At 49.4% G+C, this 24,792-nt stretch overlaps 1 protein-coding gene across 5 annotated transcripts; it reads right to left on the reverse strand.

The window, feature by feature from the left end:
- Window positions 1-772: 772 nt before the first annotated feature.
- LOC116955538 (cysteine-rich secretory protein 3-like) lies at window positions 773-24,747 on the reverse strand. Of its 5 annotated transcripts, none has more exons than XM_076053367.1 (7): window positions 24,519-24,747; window positions 10,637-10,853; window positions 8,970-9,060; window positions 5,895-6,043; window positions 5,078-5,175; window positions 4,692-4,780; window positions 773-3,340 (listed from the first exon to the last, which is right to left on the reverse strand). In XM_076053367.1, exons 2-7 carry the CDS (start codon window positions 10,814-10,816, stop codon window positions 3,201-3,203), a joined length of 747 nt encoding a protein of 248 aa, XP_075909482.1. In that variant the 5' UTR covers window positions 10,817-10,853; window positions 24,519-24,747; the 3' UTR covers window positions 773-3,200. The 5 variants fall into 5 exon arrangements, with proteins under 5 accessions (XP_075909482.1, XP_075909483.1, XP_032832563.2 ...); XM_076053368.1 differs by having other exon boundaries at window positions 10,637-10,772; window positions 24,511-24,747; XM_032976672.2 differs by having other exon boundaries at window positions 24,511-24,747.
- Between the last annotated feature and the right edge of the window lie 45 nt (window positions 24,748-24,792).

Below are 24,792 nucleotides of genomic sequence, written 5' to 3' on the forward strand. Positions count from 1 at the left end.
AGAGTAATAAGCTTCTCCTCAAGAGAGTAAGACACTCCCCCCTGGAAAGTAAGAAGCTTCCCCCTGGAGAATATGACACTCCCCCCGGAGAGCAAGATGCTTTCCCCTGTAGAGTAAAACACTTCCCCCAGAAGAGTAAGACGTTTCCCCCCAGAGAGTATGACGCCCCCCCCCCCCGGAAGCTTCCCCCCCGGAGAGAAAGACACTTCCCCCCAGAAAATAAGATGCTTCCCACCCGGAGAGTAAGATGCTCCGCCCCCCGCCCCCCCCAGAGAACAAGATGTTTCCCCCCTGGATAGTAAGAAACTTCCCCCCAGAGAGTAAGAAGCTTCTCCCCCAGAGAGTAAGACGCTTTCCTCCTGGAGAGTAAGAAGCTCCCCCCCCCCCCCCAGAGAGTAAGACGTTTCCCCCCTGGATGGATAGTAAGAAGCTTCTCCCCAAGAGAGTAAGATTCTTTCCTCCCGTAGAGTAGATGCTTCCCCCTGGAAAGTAATAAGCTTCCCCCCGGAGAGTAAGACACTCTCCCCGGAGAGTAAGACACTTCCCCCTGGAGAGTAAGACACTCTCTCTGGAGAGTAAGACACTTCCCCCCGGAGAGTAAGACACTTCCCCCCGGATAGTAAGAGGCTTCCCCCCGAGCTTTGGTTCTCTGCTCAGAACAATTTGGAGTTTACTGTAGACAGCTGTGTTCTTCGAGGTGATTGTGGTTGCTCCACAATGGTGTGAGATGAGAGATGTCTTTTCCCTGGAAGGAGACCATTCGAAGACAAGGTTGAAACACGCTTTCCGGGAATGGGGTGGTTTATTTTTTGCCCAGAAGTGCTTATACAACTTCCTCGGTGCTCTGTTGTGAGCGCACGCTTAGTTCCGTTGTTGATATGCGCAAGGTGTCGAGCAGCACGTGATGATGACTACGACGATGGTGACTACGATGATGGTGACAGCAACAACAACGATGGTGACGATGAATTTTATAGAGCCCTCCCCCACCCTGGGGTCTGATGTCTGATTCACACACCAATGAATGTTCTTCTTCCTCCCTTGGGCTGCTTGTAAAGGAGCAGCAGTACTAATTTGTTTGTTTAACAGCTTGAGCCACGCCTCAGCGATGTCCAGTGGTGGTGGGGGGGGCGGTGGTGGTAGCTGAGTGGAGTCCACTCGCTACACCACAACACATGAGTTGTACCCGGCACGTCAGCAGTGATATGCACCTGATGCTTCGGACCCCGCTGTATTCGCCAAATATGCAGGGTGCTTTAAAAAAATGTTAACACCTACATGGAACTGTCGTTTTTAATGGAAATACACTGTAATATGATAACAAATGTATGCTAACAGTTTAAAAAAGTCAAAGAGTCTCCACTTGTTCGCCATCATTGTCAACATGTGCCTGGAATCTTCTGCAGGTAGTCTCCAGAGCCCAGAGGAACATTTGTTGCACATTTTCAGAAGTGTTAACATTTCCTTTAAGCACTCTGTATATATTTATATTTTTGGGTTGTCCGAATATTTCAAACAGGTTACAAGTGTCGACATTGAAACTTAAATGGACCCCCCATCACATTCTGAAACGCACAAAAAAGCTACTAACCCACCCCTGCCACCCACCATTGTCAAAGTAAGTCAAGGTACAGGTGCACCCCTTGCATGCAACGGGTCGCTCATGCCGCCGCTGACCTCCGCGATTAGCGCGGTTGGCTATGTATGCTGCGAAAGAAGTCCAACGTACGTATGTGCGTGCATACTCGAAGCTTAGCTCTCAAGTGGCAATCTAGACAGTTTTTTTTTTGGCCAACTCTTCCACGCTGGCCGGACGTCTTCATCCCATCACCACCACACGACCTACTTGCCCCTACTCACTGTGTGGTGAACCCAGTTTTACTATTGCTGGGTGGACACCGAGGGCTGGGAGATCATTTGTTTTTTTAAGAAACTCGCACCCATCGTGTCTGGGAATGCCCCCCTCCGGGAAGGGCCCACCCCTTTTCCCTTAATCAGTGGCGTTAGCAAGCAGTGTGCGGGGCCTGCACCTTTAATCTTAACCCGTATACACCCAAGAGATTACTATGAGGAGACTAGTATGAGGAGACTACCATTTAGGAGGCTACTATGAGGAGACTCCTATGAGACTACTATGAGGAGACTACTATGAAACTAATATGAGACTACCATGAGGAGAATACTATGATGAAATTTCTATGAAGAGACTATTATGAGAAGAACACTATTTAGGAGACTACTATGAGGAGACTACTATGATGAGATTCCTATGAGGATACTACTATGAGACTACTATGAAACTACTATGAGACTACTATCAGGAGACTACTATGAAGATACTTCTATGAGACTACTATGAGACTACCATTTAGGAGGCTACTATGAGGAGACTCCTATGAGATTACTATGAGGAGACTACTATGAGGAGACTACCATTTAGGAGGCTACTATGAGGAGACTCCTATGAGACTACTATGAGGAGACTACTATGAGGAGACTACTATGAGGAGACTACTATGAGACTACGAGAGAATCGTCAAGCAACCACCCTGTACCCGGGCCCACCATGGCACCACCAACTCCATCTGTAAAAGCGGGGGGGAGCGGGGGGGCCTCTCCAGCCCATGATCCTCTGGAGCAGTGTCCACAGCAATCCTGACCAGCGGCAATGCCGCTTCGAACCATTGGCGGCCCAGAGGGGTTACTTGGGGGCGGCCGATGGAGTGGACTAAATGTTTGTTTCCCTCATGCGGTCCAATCGGTCACTGACTCAGTTGGTCACTAATTCATTCACTTGGTCGGTCACGCAAACTTCTGTTGTGTGGCAAGGTGAACGTTTGTCGGGAGATTGCTGGTGAGAGTGCCAGTAATGGTTGCCAGTGAGATTGCCGGTGAGAATGTAGGTGAGATTTCCGATGAGAGTGCTGGTGGTGATTGCCAGTGAGAATGCCAGTGAGAGTGCTGGTGAAATTGCCAGTGATGATTGCCGGTGATGATTGCTGGCGATAATTGCCGGTGATTGAGTTTGTCGGCGAGGATTGCCGGCCATGATTGCCAGCGATCGAGATTGCCAGTGATGATTGCCGCTGATGATTGCCGGCGATGATTGCCGGCAAGGAATTCCGGCGATGATTGCCGGTGAGTGAGGTTGCTGGTGAGGATTGCTGGTGGAGATTGCCCCCAGTGAGACGCGAGAGCCCTTAGTAAATTTTGTCCGAGCACGTGCACGTAGCGCCACATTTCATCCGAACCATCATGCCCATTTTGTCGTCGCCACATCCGTACTTGTTCCTCATGGCATTGCAGTTCTCGAAGTTATTGGGCACCAAGCAGGGGTTGGCTGTTGGCAGGGAGAGAAGGGGTGGGGGAGAGGAGCAAGGTCAAGATGGTGAAACCTGTTCGTGAGTTAAATCGGTTGTTTCAATCAAGCTGCACGCACAAACGATGTTCACACCATTTCCCCGTTCGGAGACGTCCGCAAGTTTGCAGGGTGGTGGCACGTCCCATTCGCCACTGAATCTCGGAATGCATGAGCAGTTCAGCATTAAATTTTATTTAGTAGCAGCAGCAGCAGCACCGTTGTTTTTAAAGACGTCGTTACTCACCGCAGAGAACCATAGCGACACGACCGCCGCCACTCTACGAAAGCCGGTGTTAAACTGTGCCACACGCCCCTCCCCGCATGGCCTTTGTTTTAGCTTCGGTACCGATGAAGTAATTTTATTTTAGCTTTTTTGTGGTTATGTCTACGTCATCATGAGTTTATCTTCCAGCTCTGTTTCCGGTGACGTGCACGTACATACACGTGTTATAAAAATATATATTTCAGCCCTCCGTGTCCACCCAGCAGTAATATAAATGGGTTCACTACACAGCGAGTCGCGGCAGTAGGACGTGTGGTGGTGGTGGGGTAATATGTGGGTACTCCCACCTCTTCCCAGAGGTCTGGCCAGCGTAGAAGAGTAGGCCAAAATTACCCTCTAGAGGGGCTCTCTAGAGCTGTCCTCGAGAATGTACATCGTACGTACGTTGGACTTTGCGCATGTCGCCGAAAAGCAAACAAAACGATGGGGTCACTGCCGTTGGCGCACGGTTCTCTACTTTGTGATGGGCAGCAGTAGCAATGCCATTCAGGAGCTCGGTGCCAATGTCGAGGTCTGCCTCTGGCCACGACCAGAAGGGGCTTCAGTAGAAAGAGGGAGAGTTCGTTCGTGTGGTGCTGTTGTTCCCCCTCTTCCGTGGAATGAGTGCAGACTACATTGGGTTTACTCTATCGTCCATAGTGTTGGATTGCATGGCTACAATCACACTGGGGCTTATATTCAGTGTATCACTATGGGTCTCTGGGTATCTCTGCGAGTATTTCTGAATCACCACATGTCTCTATGGGTTTACTCTACGGGTACGGTTCACAGTGTTGGGTTGCATGGCCGCAATCGCACTGCTGTGTCTTTAACGTTCTATTTTTGGAGAAGACATGGTGCAGCATCGGCCTGGTGATGATGTTCTGATGATAGGGTTGATGGTTCCACCCATGTCGTCGAGGAGGAGGATCAGAGGAGGGAGGGGGATCAGAGGGAGAGAAATCAGAGGGGGGAGGGGGTCAGAGGGGGGAGGGGGTATCAGAGGGGGAGGGGGCTCAAAAGCAGGAGGGATCACATCACGTGATGTTTGGGCGACGTGGCGCTTACTGCAGAGGCCGTCGTCACAGTGGTCAGGGCAGGCTTCGCAGGGCGCCCCCTTGTCGTACGGCCGCTTCAGCCGGTTCTTGAGGTTCCCCCTGCAAACAGCGGCGGGGTGTAGTGGGACATTACTTACACCTCCCCCCGAAGGGGGGGTGGGCTCACCGCGGTGGCACCGCTCGCCTCCCCCCCACGCGTTGTCCTCCGGCACGAGGTCCGACGTTTCAGTGAGCCACCCCCTCCCTCTTCCCCTCCCCCACCTCTTCGAAAACACGACAGCGAGCTGTGGAAAGGACGGTCGGGGTGCGAAGAGACGCGGGCCATCGCGTTGGGCATGACCGAGCCGCGGCCGTGCGTGGCTATGAGCGAGCGTGGTGAGCAGGCGTGTACCTTACCCTGGGCAGTAGGTGCACAGGTAGAAGTATTTGTATGGCTCGCCGCTGGGGCAGTAGTTGACCGCGCACCCGACCTCGAATGATTGGTACCAAACGAGCTGCGTGAAAGACACAAAAAGTTTTGGGCTGAGCCTTTGTGTGTGTGTGTGCGACAAGGGGAGGAGCGGTAGTGGGGAGTGGTAGTGTAGTGGTTAGCGCACCGAGCTACTAGCCCAGTGACCCGAGTTCAATTCCCACCCACGGCCACCAACACCATAATTTAATCGGTTCTGGGCCTCCCCTAGGTCGACTATTCAGAATAATAATAGTGTGGATGGATTGAATGAATAGGGGTGAATGAGTGATGGCCATGCAATGAGAATAACAATTAGTAATTATTATAATTCAAAATTATCATTCTCAGTAATTATTGTTCTCATTGCATCGCCATCACTCATTCACCCCCATTCTTTCAATCCATTCATTCATTTAATCCATTCGTTATCATAATTTGCGATCATCAATTTCGTATTCACCTCATCCATGAAAATCATCATCCACAGAATCGTCCCCCCCCCTCCCCACCCTTGCCTCCTCTCATCTATTTCATTCGCCTCACCTCCACCCATAACAGTCACACACACACATGCGCGTCATTGTTCTTGTACTCTTCTCAATTCTCCATGCAGCGCCTCGCTTAAGGCGCTATATAAATTGCGCGAAGGTAAGATTAGATAGCCGAGGTGACGGGATGGGGGGGGGGTACAAATGCCACGGCGGGAAGCAGCGAGGGGGGGAATATAAATCCGGCCACATTCGTCTGCATGTCCACCATTACCTGCGTGTAATGTCCCACCATGCCCGGACCCAGCGCTCCGAACCCAAACTCAAATCCCGGCTTCTCGGATTCGAGCTCCCACTCATGGAGCGCGTCTTCCCACAGCCTGGCCGTCGGGGACATGAAGATGTTCTCTCCGCACTGCCACCCTTGGGAGGTAAGCGAGAGAGCGTCTAACCACCGCCCGGTGCATGTGCAAACGGCCACCCTATCGCTCTGCTGCTGGAAGATGGCATGCCGTGTCAAGCCATATGGTTTACCGCTTATTCTTGGACAGGGGTATTGCGTTTTCAGGTCCATCCGGCGTACAGCCGTTTCAATACGGGCAACAACAAAAATGTTTTTGTCCATTTGTTTGTGTTTCTCTCCTGGTGATGGGACGTTGTCGGATGAACGTTGAGATTTATCAGGGGCACCTGATGACCAATCAGGTCTGAATTGGTCTGTTATAAGGTGGGGCACTGATAAGGGGTTGACAGGTATGTGACACCCCCCCCCCCCCACCCCGCGTCGGGGAGGGTGGGTCCGGTTAATTGACCGTACTTCTCTACTGGTAGTTGCGGGGTTGGTGAAGGATGCCACAGCATAGAAGTACGCTACGACAAATAATTTTGCCGCGATGCCTCCCACTTGCTGCTGCTGCCCAGCAACCGTACGCCACGATTATATGGAACGGGTTATACAGTGAGGGAAAAAAGTATTTGATCCCCTGCTGATTTTGTACGTTTGCCCACTGACAAAAAAATGATCAGTCTATAATTTTAATGGTAGGTTTATTTGAACAGTGAGAGACAGAATAACAACAAAAAAATCTAGAAAAACGCATGTGAAAAAGGTTAGAAATTGATTTGCATTTTAACGAGGGAAATAAGTATTTGACCCCTCTGCAAAACATGACTTAGTAGTTGGTGACAAAACCCTTGTTGGCAATCACAGAGGTCAGACGTTTCTTGTAGTTGGCCATCAGGTTTGCACACATCTCAGGAGGGATTTTGTTCCACTCCTCTTTGCAGATCTTCTCCAAGTCATTAAGGTTTTGAGGCTGACGTTTGGCACTCGAACCTTCAGCTCCCTCCACAGATTTTCTATGGGATTAAGGTCTGGAGACTGGCTAGGCCACTCCAGGACCTTAATGTGCTTCTTCTTGAGCCACTCCTTTGTTGCCTTGGTTGTGTGTTTTGGGTCATTGTCATGCTGGAATACCCATCCACGACCCATTTTCAATGCCCTGGCTGAGGGAAGGAGGTTCTCACCCAAGATTTGACGGTACATGGCCCCGTCCATTGTCCCTTTGATGCGTTGAAGCTCTCCTGTCGACTTAGCAGAAAAAAACCCCTAAAGCATAATGTTTCCACCTCCATGTTTGACGGTGGGGATGGTGTTCTTGGGGTCATAGACAGCATTCCTCCTCCTCCAAACACGGCGAGTTGAGTTGATGCCAAAGAGCTCAATTTTGGTCTCATCTGACCACAACAACTTTCACCCAGTTGTCCTCTGAATCATTCAGATGTTCATTGGCAAACTTCATACGGGCGTGTAAATGTGCTTTGTTGAGCAGGGGGACCTTGCTGGCGCTGCAGGATTTCAGTCCTTCACGGCGTAGTGTGTTACCAATTGTTTTCTTGGTGACTATGTTCCCAGCTGCCTTGAGATCACTGACAAGATCCTCCTGTGTAGTTCTGGGCTGATTCCTCACCGTTCTCATGATCATTGCAACTCCACGAGGTGAGATCTTGCATGGAGCCCCAGGTCGAGGGAGATTGACAGTTCTTTTGTGTTTCTTCCATTTTCGAATAATCGCACCAACTGTTGTCACCTTCTCACCAAGCGGCTTGGCAATGGTCTTGTAGCCCATTTCAGCCTTGTGTAGGTCTACAATCTTGTCCCTGACATCCTTGGATAGCTCTTTGGTCTTGGCCATGGAGGAGAGTTTGGAATCTGATTGATTGATTTGGTGGACAGGTGTCTTTTATACAGGTAACAAGCTGAGATTAGGAGCACTCCCTTTAAGAGTGTGCTCCTACTCTCAGCTCGTTACCTGTATAAAAGACACCTGGGAGCCAGAAATCTTTCTGATTGAGAGGGGGTCAAATACTTGTTTCCCTCATTAAAATGCAAATCAATTTAAAACATTTTTCACATGCGTTTTTCTGGATTTTCTTGTTATTCTGTCTCTCACTGTTCAAATAAATCTACCATTAAAATTCTAGACTGATCATTTCTTTGTCAGTGGGCAAACGTACAAAATCAGCAGGGGATCAAATACTTTTTTTCCCTCACTGTAGGTGCAGCAGCCACTTGATCATTTTGCTCGCACGCTTCCTCTAGCGTGAGTGTATTATCATTATTATTGTGCAAATGTTAAGTTCTTCCTAAACGTTACATTTCCTGACAAAACGCCAGATGAGGCTTGTTGTTTTTGTTGTAATTACCAGCAATACATCACGGTGCTCGAATTAAGTAACTAATTGGGGACGTTTTCTTTATGTGACAAACCGTATTAATCAGACGTGTCAGGTGGTGGTGGTAGTGGGTTTAACGACCACATGTACATGTTTACGCGATTTAACCAAACAAAAAAACTCTATACAAACAATAAAAAAACTCTGTTATGATCAAATTAACATTGACGAGAACGAGCAACGCACTGAAAAAAAAACAAAGGTTGCCCATTGAACCACGTGGACGTCGTTGCTTCGTGCCTTCCGAGCGCCCCCCCCCCGTTGTGGCCCCGGGGGGCGGGGAGGGGGCTCCACCTCGAGAGCATTTCAGGTTTGAAAACGGCCGGAGCGATCGTTTGGTCGGAACGGTACTCAGGAAGTGGCGTCGAGAGCATGGTAAATGCGAGGTGTAATTGTAACCGCGTGGTTGCACAACTCACGACGCGAGGTGTAATTGGAACCACGTGGTTGCACAACTGGCGAGGCGAGGTGTAATTGGAACTGTGTGGTCGCACCACTCACGTTGCCAGGGGAGGAAAAAAATATTATTCGTCACGTCGTTCAAAACTAATATCACGTCGTATTCTTAAAAGAGTGTGTCTTTGCAACGACCCCCCTAGAATTGGGTTGTTACCATGATGCTTGAGCTCTTTTTCGGTCCGGTGGGTAAAAGAGCAATTGTTGATCCACTTCCGACTGCTCTCTTCCCAGTCGCTGTTCCATACCTGCAATGCATCGGAAAGGGAGAGTGGGGGGGGGGAGGTCGGGGCCTGTCATGGAGAGTCCGCTCGGGGCGACGCGCTCAGCCTCCCATTGCGTGGTCTGAATCCGGCACACTGCCCCGTTCAATACTGCCGTGTGTGCATTCACCACACATGCAAGACAAAGGCAAAGATCCACCGAATAGCCTTAACAGACTGTTGGGACAAGTGCTATTAGCTAGTCGGAATGGCAAACGAGGGTGTGAGTGGCAAGCACCAGGCTCAGCCGCCTTTGTCTCCCGAGTGGCGATGTTTATGCACCGCACCAGGTAATCATCTGAAGCTGAGTCGACCTAGGTGAGGCCCACAACCGGTTCGTTGGCCATGAGCGGGAATCGAACTCGTGTAGCCTGGTTCGTAGCGCAACGCGCTAACCGCTACACCACCGCTCCCCACTACGCATGCGCAACATGTTGTTACAACAATAAAAGTAATGATAACAAAAAAGACCCCGGTGACGTCAACCGAGGAAGAGTGGGGGGGGGGGCATTGCGTGCCACCGTCGTTGTCACAAATCTGCCAAACGTAACAACAAAAAATAACACCGCAAATTTACGTCATTTGATAAAAGCACGGCCAAAAGTTCGCTCCCTCCACCCCCACACCGCCTGCTCCTGCGAAAAAAACCTTAGCAGAACCCCCCTCAGAAATAGCCTTGTTTAGCCGCGAGAGACCGGGATCAGAGTCCCCCCCATCCCCACCTTGCACGAGGGACCTGAAAGAGAGGGGGCCCGAGTGAGGTCATAGTGTGGACGTGACCCACTCACATAGTCACCCACTCACAGAGTCATTCACCCACTCATACAGACACTTACCTACTCGCATAGTCATTCACCCACTCACATAGTCACTCACCCACACAATCAACCATCCACCGATTAGCACGGTTGGCTACGTACAATAGGAAATAAGTTAAATGTCCACACACACGTATGTGGGTACGCCAAGTCAAAATTCGTTTTTGTTTAGCGGCATGAGACCGCGATCGGAGTCCCCTGCCCCGCACCTTGCACGAGGAATCTAATGGAGAGGGGGTCCCAGTGAGGTCACAGTGTGCACATGACCTCATCCACGTGACCTCATCTACGGGGCCCAGAGGCGGCCCGCACCGATCTACGGTGTCGTGGCACCCCCCCCCCCCCCCCCCCCGGGTTCGTTCCTCTGTCGAGGGGATTGTACAGGGTGCTTATATTTTTTGTAACACTTCTGAGAATCTTCAACAACACCGTAAAGAAATGTGCCTCCTCAGGGCTCTGGAGACCACCTGGAGAAGATTCCAGGCACGCGTTGACAATGATGGCGAACAAGTGGAGACTCTTGGACTTTTTAAAGCTGTTAACACACATTTGTTATCATGCCACAGTGTATTATTCGTTATTTTTTCCTTAAAAACGAAAGTCCCCATATAAGTGTTAATTTTTTGTTAAGCATCCTGTAATTATCAACAATCATCTGTCATGGCGGGCCCCACACACCGGTTGGTGGCTGCCCCCAACCATCGCGTCCAGCCTCCCGAACGCATGTCGTATAAGGTGCTCACCATCTTGAGCATGTTTCTGGCCGGAGGCGTGACGTTGCAGCGGATGGCGTTGTGCTGGTCTACAATGCTCTGCTGGACAGACTCTTGGCTGGTGTCCATCTCGGGATGTTCGGACATCCAGTCAGCATCATCCCCTCTGACCGGCACGATCACCAGCGTTATCGTCAGCAGCAGCAGCATCGTATGCGCAGCCACCACCACCAGCGGCACCGAGCTCCTGCAGCCCGGGGGCGTACGGAGATGCACAAGTAGAGTGGAGCCTGCTAGTCGGGGCTTGGACGCACACGCCCAATACTCGAGCGATGAACGGTTCGATTGCGCTCCTGATTACCGGTTCAATTTCCCAACGTGCTTCACCGCGCTTGTTCACTGCGCTGTGCTCGCGCCCTTTCGAGCACAGTCCAGGCTCAAAGCCTGCTTAGCTTCTCAGATGTGTTGATAAGATCGCGCATCTTGTGGACGCGAAGGCGTGTAATTGTAAGAGTTTGACAAATTGTGATGGGAGCTACGATGATCGAATTACTCACAAATCACGTTTCGTTTTCAGCCGGGTCTGGCTGGGCTAATTGCCAGTGGCTATTATCCACATATGACAGGTGCCGTGCCACCCTATAATGAACAAGCCCTGCCAGGCCGCGCACTTGCCCCCCCCAAGCTACCAAAATATTTCTCCCTGGGACATAACCTACCTTACTCTTTGGTTCTATTCGGTAAAGTCACGTAGGTAAATAATAAAACAACAATAATCACGACGTTTCGGCCACAACACAAGCGGCCTTCATCAGGTGAAGGGACGAGCCTGTCTGGAGGACAGCGCTGGAGTGGAAGAAGCCACGCTTAGATCACGACATTTAAGCTGTGTGAGAAGAAGAAGAAGACCACGGGCTTTGACAAAGGAATTAGCATATAAATTAGCATTGAAATGGCTCATTGAAATAGCTAAGTTAAAGTATACACATCCGCAGAGGTGCCCCTTGACAAAGGAAATTAGCATAGAATTTAGCATTTAAATAGTTTAGTGATTAGCTAGTAACTGGTCACAGAAATAGCTATGTTAAAGTCAGAGTATATACATTCACCGAGGCACCTAGTACTCATCAAACAGGAGAATTTAGCGAAACACAACCACGCTCAGACATCGGACCTGTGTGCGAGCAAAGAGGTGGTGTACGTGCCGGTGGACTTGCAGTTTGGCGAGGGGGGGGGGGGAAGGGGATTTTACCCATTGATGGTGTGAAAATGGGAATTTATAAGAGCTGCGAAAGTTTGGGGTACCACTACTCGAAAAATATACTGTACCATTGAAATTAGTTTAATGTTTAGTTCGATTTAGAACATCTTTCCAATGGTTGCTTAATTTGAAACCATCCTCTCGGTTGAAATTGTGTCTGTGTTTGTAGATCTGAATTGCTTCATGAACAAATCTCTGATAAAAGCCCGTGGGTTTGCAAAGAACCTTGGTATCGGAAAAAATTATATCGTGATCCCCCACAGCGTTGTAACAGTGATCAGCTACGGCAGAAGAATTCGTTTTGCCGTGTTTCAAATCTGATTTGTGCTCGCGAATTCGGTCAGAGACATGTCGCTTTGTCTCACCGATGTAGCAATAACCGCAGGTACAACTCAATTTGTAAACCCCGGGGTACTGTAAATCAGGAATGACATCCTTCACGGATGGGATCAGATCACAAATTTTGTGTACTGTATTGAACCGGACCTGGATCTTGTGTTTGTTTAGAATTTTGGAAATCTTTTTAGTAACGCCTGCTATATATGGAAGTGTGATGGTTTTGACCGGAGTATCAAGTGGTTGTTTCTGTATGGAAGGAGAGACCGCTTGGCGGATGGTACGGTCAGAGTAACCATTCCTTTTGAGGGCCAGGTGTACATGTTTTAATTCACTGGTCAGGTGGTGTTGGTCCGAAATGCAATGAGCCCTATGGTATAAAGTTTTGATGAGAGAATTATTTTGGGCTGGGTGGTGGTGGGAATCAGGTTTCAAGTAGGAATCTGTGTGGGTGGGTTTCCTGTAGACAGAATGCCCCAATGAGCCATCAGGTCTCCTCTCAAACAGAACGTCTAAGAATGGTAGCTTGCCATCTTTCTCCACTTCCATGGTGAATTTGATGGCGGGATGTCTGGAATTGATGTGGTGTAGGAAAAGGTTCAGAGCTGGGAGGCCATGTGGCCAAATGACGAAAGTGTCATCCACATATCTCTTCCACAGGGAAGGTCTGAGGGTGGAAGTCTGGATGGCGTCTGATTCAAATTTCTCCAAGAAAATATTGGCTATCACTGGTGACAAGGGGGAACCCATGGGGGTACCCTCATTTTGTTTGTAGAAGGAGCCATTCCAAGTAAAGTAGGTATTGTTGAGGCAGTGCCTAACCAGTGCAGGTGTGTCGGGGTCTAGTCCATGTTGGACCAAATTTTCAATTATTTCAATGGTATCAGGTACTGGGACCTTGGTGAACAAAGAGACCACATCGAAGCTGACAAGGATATCGTCAGGGGACAGTACAACGTCTTTGACCATAGAGACCAATTGGGCTGAGTTAAGTACTGCTGAGGTGGTCTTGCCAGTGAAAGGCAGCAAGGTATCTGACAGAAAACGGGCTAGTCTATAGGTAGGGGAGTTGATCGTGGATACGATGGGTCGTAGTGGGGTGCCTTCTTTATGAATCTTGGGAAGACCATAGAATCTAGGGGGTCTTGCAGCAGAAGGTTTTAGGGAGGGACGTTTAGTTGGGTCGATTAGGGAGGTCGAACTTGTGATGATCTTGTTGGTTTTTAGCTGATCACTGATACAACGCTGTGGGGGATCACGATATAATTTTTTCCGATACCAAGGTTCTTTGCAAACCCACGGGCTTTTATCAGAGATTTGTTCATGAAGCAATTCAGATCTACAAACACAGACACAATTTCAACCGAGAGGATGGTTTCAAATTAAGCAACCTTTGGAAAGATGTTCTAAATCGAACTAAACATTAAACTAATTTCAATGGTACAGTATATTTTTCGAGTAGTGGTACCCCAAACTTTCGCAGCTCTTATAAATTCCCATTTTCACACCATCAATGGGTAAAATCCCCCTCCCTCCTTTCCCCCCCCCCCTCGCCAAACTGCAAGTCCACCGGCACGTACACCACCTCTTTGCTCGCACACAGGTCCGATGTCTGAGCGTGGTTGTGTTTCGCTAAATTCTCCTGTTTGATGAGTACTAGGTGCCTCGGTGAATGTATATACTCTGACTTTAACATAGCTATTTCTGTGACCAGTTACTAGCTAATCACTAAACTATTTAAATGCTAAATTCTATGCTAATTTCCTTTGTCAAGGGGCACCTCTGCGGATGTGTATACTTTAACTTAGCTATTTCAATGAGCCATTTCAATGCTAATTTATATGCTAATTCCTTTGTCAAAGCCCGTGGTCTTCTTCTTCTTCTCACACAGCTTAAATGTCGTGATCTAAGCGTGGCTTCTTCCACTCCAGCGCTGTCCTCCAGACAGGCTCGTCCCTTCACCTGATGAAGGCCGCTTGTGTTGTGGCCGAAACGTCGTGATTATTGTTGTTTTATTATTTACCTACGTGACTTTACCGAATAGAACCAAAGAGTATGGATCCTTGCAGTCACGAAAGCTTTAAATCTAGAAATAACCTACCTTCTCCACTCTGCTGTCCAGACATGGAACTGCCTCCCTTATAAACACATTGTTGGCGAAGTCACCGATTCTGGTCTTCAGACCTTCAAAAGCCGAGCGCACACACGGAGCATTTCCTAACTTCGCCACACGCCTTGTTGGGACCGAGTATTTGAGCCGTAGTGAACCAATGATTATGCCGATTAGATGCACTCATGTCTGACATGGCTGTTGTTCACGATCGCACCCAATATAAAACAAGCCTCTCGTATGATCTTTTTGTCCAGGGCCACGTGCTGGCGAGTGTGCGGAGTCGCGTACCGTACAGCCGGTCTGTGGTGGGGAGAACGGTGGCGCAACAGTTACTTTGACGCGCTACGAACCCGGCGACCTGAGCATCTTAACACCTATTTTATTGTCAAAAAGGGAATATACCTTCTTGACTTAAAACTTTCATGACTGCAGAAATTAATATTCTTGGTTCTTTCGGTAAAGTCACGTAGATAGAAAACTAAATAAAAGATAATACAATTAAATAAAATAAAAATTATAAATTGAAAATGATAAAAGCAAAAAACCACAACGTTTCGACCCCCCCTCTCTCTACCCTCTTCCTCTCCCTATTGTCTAACACTTAAACTGCGCCTTCAGCTCCACCTCTATCCCCCCTCTCTCTCCCCCTGTCTCTGCCCTTTCCCTCCCTCCATTGTCTAACGCACTACTTGTACCCCCTCTCTCTCCCCCTATCTCTACCCCCCCCCTTCTCCCTCTGTCTCTGCCTCCTCCCTCCCCCCATTGTCTCCGACATTTGTGCTGGCTGCCCGCCAATGCACTTTGAAAGCCCTTATAAGAAGTTGCATTTGGAGGCTTGCTCCCTCTCTTCTCTCCACCTGATGAAGACCGCTTGTGTTGCGATCGAAACGTCGTGGTTTTTTGCTTTATTATTTTCAATTTATTTTACATTTCTATTTATTTTATTATCTTTTATTTATTTTCAATCTACGTGACTACCTTCGTATTTCTCATACTTTGATAATGGCAAAAGAGGTATCCCATGATATCGCTGCTCCACCCCGAGCTATAAATGCCCTAATAGTATATTGCCTTTGCACTGTTCGCCTATTGGAATACAAAACATTATCATCAGATTTCGATTTAAAGCTTTCGTGACTGCAATGATTAATCTTCTTTGGTTCTTTCGGTAAAGTCACGTAGAATGAGAATAAAATAATAAATTGATAAAATAAAATAACACAATAATATTCTCACGACGTTTCGGCCACAACACAAGCAGCCTTCATCAGGTGAAGGGGCGAGACTGTCTGGTAGGACAGCGCTGGAGTGAAAGAGCCACGTTCAGATCACGGCCTTTAAGTTGTGTGAGAGGAACAAAGCGCCTTAGAATCGTGGCATCTCTTCAGAAAGGTGAGAGACTCGATTAGTTGAGCTTTCTTATCCCGAAGTCTGTTGAATGATCTTAAGGATGTGTGGAATCCCTCCCCGTAGAGGCGGTTAAATTTCGATTTAAAGCTTTCGTGACTGCAATGATTCATCTTCTTTGGTTCTTTCGGTAAAGTCACGTAGAATGAGAATAAAATAATAAATTGATAAAATAAAATAACACAATAATATTCTCACGACGTTTCGGCCACAACACAAGCGGCCTTCATCAGGTGAAGGGGCGAGACTGTCTGGTAGGACAGCGCCCCTTCACCTGATGAAGGCCGCTTGTGTTGTGGCCGAAACGTCGTGAGAATATTATTGTGTTATTTTATTTTATCAATTTATTATTTTATTCTCATTCTACGTGACTTTACCGAAAGAACCAAAGAAGATGAATCATTGCAGTCACGAAAGCTTTAAATCGAAATTTAACCGCCTCTACGGGGAGGGATTCCACACATCCTTAAGATCATTCAACAGACTTCGGGATAAGAAAGCTCAACTAATCGAGTCTCTCACCTTTCTGAAGAGATGCCGCGACTCTAAGGCGCTTTGTTCCTCTCACACAGCTTAAAGGCCGTGATCTGAACGTGGCTCTTTCACTCCAGCGCTGTCCTACCAGACAGTCTCGCCCCTTCACCTGATGAAGGCCGCTTGTGTTGTGGCCGAAACGTCGTGAGAATATTATTGTGTTATTTTATTTTATCAATTTATTATTTTATTCTCATTCAACGTGACTTTACCGAAAGAACCAAAGAAGATTATCATCAGACCATGTTTGTTTGCGTGTTCACCATAATTACGTGTGGTTAATGCAGACTTCTAGATTTGAAGCTTTCGTGACTGCAAGGATCCATACTCTTTGGTTCTATTCGGTAAAGTCACGTAGGTAAAAAATAAAACAACAAAAATCACGACGTTTCGGCCACAACACAAGTGGCCTTCATCAGGTGAAAGGACCAGACTGTCTCGAGGACAGCGCTGGAGTGAACACAGCCAAGCTCAGACCGCGACCTTTAAGCTGTGTGAGAGGAATTAAGGTGCCTTGACAAATGAATTAGCATAAAAATTAGCATTTAATTGTCGGACTCAGCATGATGAATGGTGTAGAGGGGGTGAACATGTGCAGGCCAGCGAGGGGGGGAGTGGGAGTTTCCATATTGATGGTGTGAAAAGGGAATTTTAAGAAGCTGCGAAAGTTTGGAGTACCACTACTTGAAAAAATATACTGTACCATTGAAAATTAGTTTAATGTTTGGTTCAATTTAGAACATCTTTCCAATGGTTGCTTAATTTGAAACCATCTTCTCGGTTGAAATTGTGTCTGTGTTTGTAAATCTGAATTGCCTCGTGAACAAATATCTAATAAAAACCCGTGGGTTTGCAAAGAACTTTGGTATCGGAGAAAATTATATCGTGATCACCCACAGCGTTGTAACAGTGATCAGCTACGGCAGAAGAATTCGTTCTGCCGTGTTTCAAATCTGATTTGTGCTCGCGAATTCGGTCAGAGACATGTCGCTTCGTCTCCCCGATATTGCAATCACCACAGGTACAACTCAATTTGTAAACCCCGGGGTACTGTAAGTCAGGAATGACATCCTTCACGGATGGGACCAGATCACGAATTTTGTGTACTGTATTGAACCGGACCTGGATCTTGTGTTTGTTTCGAATTTTGGAAATCTTCTTAGTAACGCCTGCTATATATGGTAGTGTATAGAAGTGGGAAGCTGAGTGTGGACATGGGGGGGGGGGGGTGGAAACAGAAAAAAAGGTGCTAGTAGACCGGCAGGTACGATGGAAACAACCATTTATGGATTCCTGCAGTCGAAAGCTTCAAATCAAGATCTGAACACAACTCCTGTTTTATTGCCAGAAAGGGTAAAACATTTTATTATTTTTGAGACCTGAGTGGGATTCCCAGGAACAGCTAACAAAGCAAAGCGCGGTTGGATACGTACAGTGCAACAGAAGTTTAACATAAACATATAGATTCACATAGTCACTCACCGACCCACTTAGTCACTCACGCACCGATTTACCTATTCTTCGAGTAGCACGATTAGATCGTGTATGTATAAATGTGTATTCAAACCCACCCCCAGTTGACACAGCCAGTTGGAAGGGTTTGTCACATAAACAAAAAACGTGCACAATTAGTTACTAGTTCAGCACTAACCGGTTGTGTGTTGGAGAGTCAACCCACTACATTTGCAACTCGAGTACTGTGAGGTTTCCCTGTTTAATAACAACAGTCAGCCTCATCAGGCGACAGCCAAACACAAACAGCCTGACGAAGCTGCTTATAATTATCGGCGAAACGTCGTACTCGAATAGTAAATGTCGTGGGTTTACTCTCCAACACACAACCGGTAAATGCTGATACAGTAACGAGTTGGCGACGTTTTGTTTACGTGGTGGCGAGTTTAACGACCAAATTCATATTCACGCGATCTAACCGCAAAAACAAACCCCCTTATCATGGATACTATTGGTCGCAAAAGCCCTACTACTACTAATTGCGCGTGAAAGCAAAGTAAAGGTACGTCGCTTCCAGCGAGCGATTTTATTGTAATCGAATCCACGTGTGAACGCGCCTCCCTAGGGCCGCACCAAACAGTCCCTGGGCACGGTATACTCACATCGTGGCCATCGCTGTCCGCGTCGATGCGTTTTGTTCGCGCCGGTCGCCCGACACTTTGCAGAAAGGAGAAGAGAGCGAAGGAATTCGCCCCGAGGGAGTGGCAAAAGCGTTGAGTGATACAAGACGGCTGACCGCTGTCTCGTTCTCTCTTTGCAGAGGTGAAACCCTTTAAATACACCACACGCTACGCACACGACCCAGGTACAATGCCGGGGGGTGGGGGGGGGGTGTGGCCCAATTGATATATTCGAATGCAGCTTCAAGTTTTGACGACGAGCAATGAAAATGGTTTGGCAACCGTTGCCATTATTCAACCCCCCGGGGCAGGAGGAGGGTGGGGGGATTTTCGATTTTGGTTGCAAAATGCCTCGCGAAATAATTAACCCGTGGACATCTTTACGAGCTCCGGGGGTCTTTGGGCGCTTTAGCACGAATCGCGGCTACCGTGGGCGCAGCCCTGCAACTACTGGATCTCCACCACTGACGGTGGCCAAAGAGGCCTTGAGAGCCCCCTTCCAGAGGGTTATTTTGACCGACACTTCCACAGCTGGCTGAGGACGTCATAGAAGAGGTGGGTGGTCCCTGGGGCAGTATTATCTAATAGGCCACAGTGGGTGTCGGGGAGGCTGATCCCCGGCTCCTCACTCCCTTCTTCCTCCTCTTCCCCCCTCCTCGTTGATGCTGCTCGCAACTTCGACCTCTTTGCCTCCGCATCCCCCTTGTGAGACATGACTCTTGGCTGGCTCTCGGCCACCTCGGGTCATACATACACACTCCCCGCGTGCACTTCTCCAAACGTTAGTAGGAGGCTCCCCGCACGCAGTCGCGTACACGCAGCCACCAAAAATCCGACGCCTCTACCCTCCCGGCGCCGCGCACCAATTGCACGCGCGGGAAGGGGGTCAGGGGTCAAAGGGCAGTGACGTCACCCGTACACGCGTAGCCGATTGGAGGGGGTGTCTTGGAGATGATTTAAAGGGCTGTATGAACAAACTCACGTGTACGCCGCACGTTTGCCTCACGTACACGTTAAACAAAAGGGCGAATGAGTAATCTCACGTGTCCCTGTACGAGTCCGCCGCCGCCGCCGCTCACCACACGCACACGCTAACCACGAGCTACACGCAGGGCAGGTCTAACCTATCTCCCGATGGTCTAAACCTGATCTATCTCGTCCCCTTAGAATAAAACTCCCTAGGATCTTACACTAAATCCCAACTCTCTCTTGCGTACTCACGGTTCGGCTCGGATGTGCGGGAAGCCATGGAGAGGTGAAGCTGCACAAAGGTCTTGCCGGGAGCGGTGCCTGGCTGCGCTGGGACTCGTCTCATGGACGATCCAGTGGCCGGCAAGGTGACTACTCCGATCCCTGACTTGAGAAGAACACCACTACCTATCCATACCTTCTCTCGCCTTTTTATTGTTCTCTACATCAAAGAATATTCAGCGCTGATCTGCTGGCCTTCCTGGCCAATCAGGTGGCTTGGATTTCCCGCCACTCTCCCCGGGCCGGCGCTCTCTCAGACATCCGCATTTTACCCTCTACATCAAAAGGGACGACCGCGGGGCTGCTGCGTTGGTGCACAAGCACATTTGTCCTACCAATCAGAGGGCCGGCCCTGTTTTCCCGCCGCTCGTGGCTCTGTACCCCTACCTGCCTGCAGACCCGTGTGTGGCGTGTGTGCCCTCTACCCGCGGTGGCTGAGCAGCCCTGTCGTGACCATGTAATTACCACCCAAGTCACGGCGCCGTGGTGCGAGTTAGCCTTGGGGGGGATCGCCCAATTCCCTGGCTGCAGGAAACCGTGAAGATTAGTCCCATGAGAGGGCTTCTGGGTGAAAACCTGTCGGCCAGGTGACCTCCCCTCGGGGCTCTATGTGGGGGTGTGTGCGTGTGTGTTCATGTGGGGGGTGGTGAGGGAAGAGCAGCGTCGGCCACATCGCTCGGAGGTGGCGGCGTTGCAGGCACGGCTCCGAAGGAGCGGCTTCGCTGCTGTGGCACCACATGGGCACTGTGCCTAGGGCCTCCGAAAATAAGCAAAAAATTACCCAATGTTTTTGTATGAATACAAAATATAACCAACAAAATCTTCTTTAATACATATATTTACGTATCAAGGATAGAGCCCGGTGTATATACAAAGATGTAGTCATGTCAATCGTTATTATTTTTTCTTCTCCAATAAGGCGAATAAACAATGTAACAACCGAAGATGAACTTTTCAAGATTTTTGTTTCATCGCAAATTTGGCAAGGACATCGTCAAATGGTGTTCATCGCACAATGAAGCGAGTGACAGCGGCGGCAGCATTAACACGGGGCAGCAGTAACACGGGACAGTGGTAACACGGGGCAGCGGTCCCACGGGGCAGCGGTAACATGGGGCAGCGGTCCCATGGGGCAGCGGTAACATGGGGAAGCGGTCCCACTGGGCAGCGGTACCGGCTGCAGAAAGTCATCACTGAAGGCCCACGAAACACAAGTTCTTAGGGGCCTGCAAGAACCTTAATTCGTGCCTGGAAGTGCCCACACTTGCGTCACTGCCACACCCAACCTGACGATCATAGACGAACCATGGTGAACCCCAATTGTTTTGCGGGGGTGGTGGACAGAGCGAGCGGGGGGGGGGGAATCCATGAACAATTCCGCCGTCGTTTCAACTGCTGCACCAGGAGAATCGAAGCGGCAACCTTTTGGAAATCGCGATCAGCGATCGACAATAGGCGAGCGCAGAGGTTGCCGCCGTGGCGGAGTGCACTGTTTGGGATAACCGTGTCAACCCACGCAGTTTAACCCCCTATTTTTGTGCATGGAAAATGTATTTTTCAGGTCCATACGACATACAGCCATTTCAGTACGGGCAACAAAAACTTTTTTTGTGTATTTGTTTGTGTTTCTTCCTTGTGATGGGACTTTGTAGGATGAACGTTGAGATTTATAAGGGGCACGAGGTGACCCCAATACGTTCTGAATTGGTCTGTTTTGAGGTAGGACACTGATAAGGGGTTGACAGCTATGGTGTATCAAAGCTCTCCCGAGAACGGCGACGTCGTCACGGTGACTTGGACTCACGGTCCCAGCCGAGAGCACCGTTCAGACGGCGCTAAACGAGCGAATTGGGCCCCCCTCTCTCTCTCCCTGTGGCTGACGACGTTGGCCACCTCCGTCACCCCTGTGCTTGTCAGGGGCGCTGTGTGTGTGGTGCTGTGTTTGTTAGGGTTCACGGAGCGGTTCGTCACACCCCGCAACACGCATGCACACACAACGCGCACGCACACAACACGCACAACGTTACTGTCACCTTAGGAACGTTTCGCCGTGGTCATAAAAGTGGGTCGCAATTTTCGCCGCACCCCCCTCCCCCTCCATGTAATTAAAACTTAACAACAGCAAAAAATGTGGGTGTCAGAGTTATTTATTTTTGGTTTCACACGTAGGCTTTCGCGACCAATATCATCCATAATATAGGTTTTTCGTGTTTTGGTTTAAGACGTAGGCTTTCGCGACCAATGCCATCCATAATATCGTTTTTTTGGTTTTGGTGGGGTTATTTTTTCGTCAGCAAAGTTTCACAACGGCCAAAAAAAGCTTCTCCGGGCATTTATTTATGTCATGGTACCTCCCTTGCCAGTAATCAAAATATAAGAATAGGATTTACCCTTTCTGGCAATAAAACAGGCGCTGAGATGTTAAAACACCAAACATAAACCTTTTGCAAGGAATCATGTCTGCATTGACCACATGTATTTCCGATCATGTTTTGTTGTTGTTTGCATGTTCGACACACGTACCTGTGCCTATTGCAGACATCATTCCTTGCAAAAGGTTTCTGTTTGGTGTTTTAACATCTTAAAAAGACGACTTCAAAAAACAACCGCGGCGATCACTTGCACGGCCGGCCCAGCCAACTGCGTATTAAAGACTTGGCTGGCAGGGCGACCCCCCCTCCTGAAATGGAGAGGAGTCTCGCGATCCCCCCGGCGACAGCTCGCCTGGGTCACACGGAGAAAGCGGCGCGCAATTTGAACGAGGTTGACTCCGGCTTACTGCTCCAGGGCTCGCTAGAGAGACCAAAGCAGGGCCATTGGCTCTCCGATATATATTTGTACGTACGTTGAACTTCCTTCGCACCAGACGTAGCCAACCGTGCCAATCGGAGGTGACCCGGTGAATTCCTCGGAAGGAAATCTCAACGATCTCTCTGCCTTGTTTTTTTTTCTTTCTCACGCCTCCTCGTGCGCACGCCCTCGTAGCCACACACCGCACGGAATTGCGCGCCCATCTCAACAGCTAAGTCGGGGGGTTTAGAGCTTGGACGGCGCTTTGGATGGGCCTGCGGCTCAGATGACAAGTGCGCTACACACACATATATATAGATTGCTGATGCAGTGCTACGTAGTGCGGCAGCAAAGGGCAATGCAACAACATCTAGTGTTGTTGTTTTGTCTTTCTGCAACTTCAGCTCTGCCACGTAGTACGCTCCCCTCCTTCACCCACCCGCGGGCGTGGTGAGGTGCGGTAAAATAACGCCCCCCCCCCCCCGTGACCCCCTTGTGGAGGCCGCCATCCAGCAGTGGAGTGGCAAAGGGCTGTACTCGGACTCGTGTGTACATTACGCTGGAATCAGGCTGCGTTCCGTATCGCCACACACGTGCATGGCGTTCCGCCTCCTGGCCTCGAGCTTGTCCGCACCTGCTATACACACGCCGCCGAATTTGAACCCGATGGGTTGGAAGCACTCGCCCTGAACACTGTAACCATCGGTGGACATGGTGACTCCGTGCGAATTTTCATTGGCCAGAGGCGGCCGCGCACCTCTGGTCAGACGGAGCCGTGAGTCGGCGCCGCCGGGCACCTGGGTCCCAATCGAGGCGGGTGCCGTGGTTGAGGCCGGGTTCTCAAGTGGAAGCGAGTTGATAGTCTGAGCCCGAGTCACCAAATGGCTCGCGCGTGTAGAGGCCAAACATTCTCGTGCAACGGCCCGCGGTCTCACATGGCGACCCCCCCCCCCCCCGCAGACTCAGCGATAGACTGAGTTGTGATTCAACCAGGTTCTCACACATGCCGAGTTGACTGCAACAACATTTGTTTCAGCACTCGTTTTGGCTACATTTCCCACTTTGGCAATTAAAGTATCTGACTGTCATGCGACAAACATAAAACAAAATTGCATCTGATACAGCGTCGTTCATGCTAATTTCATCACACAATGCCATACATTAATTCTATATGCGGGACAAAATTCTATATGCAGCTACTAACAAGCAAATTAAAAAACCCCTGAAGAAAGTTACAAGTAATAAGGCACCAACATTTAATTTGACATAGCATATTTAAATGTTAAGTTGATTCCCACATTGGTGTACTGTGGGGGCTACCGTCCCCCGCTATCACCGAATTGTCGGGGCCGTTGACCCCCGGCTCCCCCATTAAATTCATACCACTACCACAACTGCAACACCCGGTGTATGATTATGCCCGTGGGTACCCGTGTACCTCACGGCGCAGCTCTACTCACGCGGTAACCACCGCCAGCAGCATCTCGTGCTTGAATTGTGTAATCTTGTTTCATTTACCATCGCAGCCGGTCGGAAGCAACTAATTAGGCTGCGCTGCGGAATACCCGCTCACCAATTTATCTCTACGCACTACACGCGCGGCGCGTGCCGTGAGCGCCGCTGCTCCTGCACGCCCCCGTACTGGCGCGGGCGAAGTGCAACCAGCACCACTCGATGCAGAGGCTCACCACACCACGCACTAGTGCATTTAATGATCGTAACGTGCAGTAGCACGTTACTGCTGCCCCGGCATGTACGTCAAGCCCCGAGTGGAACCACTCGTGCGAACGTAAACACGTAGGTAAAATTACTCACTCACGCGCAAACAAAAGAATCACCGCGGGCAGGCTCGCCACACCACACATCGCCCCTCTGTACTCACAGAGACAACACGACACGGTTTATACCCTACGGACGGTTTATTCCCCACGAATAAACGAACTAGACTGTGCGTGTCAGTACGGACCAGCAGGACAGGTCTAACCTATCTCACTACTGCCTGATACTTAATCGACCTGTCTGCCCTCTATTTTCTCTCCGAATTTCGTCCCTTTGTCTTACCTCTCTCCCTCGTACTTACGGTCTGACCTCGCAGCGATGGAGGTCGCGGATTGATGATCCTGTAAACAGAATCTGGCTGTTCTCTGCCCCGTCTCACGGACGTGCGAGTAACAGTGAGGTGACGGCTCCTCAATCCCTCCCTCCTGTTGATCTTCAGTCAAATAAAAATGGCCCCGTGCTTCCCCAAAGCGTCCCTTTTTATGCTCCTTTCAAAGCCCTCGCACTGCCCATCCGCGGTGCATCACGGGTCAGGCCGTTAATCCGCGGTGCATCATGGGTAGGGCCGTTAATCCGCGGTGCA

This window comes from Petromyzon marinus, chromosome 60 (genome assembly GCF_048934315.1).
Source record: "Petromyzon marinus isolate PM22_M1 ecotype Great Lakes invasive population chromosome 60, UKy_Petmar_22M1.pri1.0, whole genome shotgun sequence".
Lineage (NCBI taxonomy): Eukaryota > Metazoa > Chordata > Hyperoartia > Petromyzontiformes > Petromyzontidae > Petromyzon > Petromyzon marinus.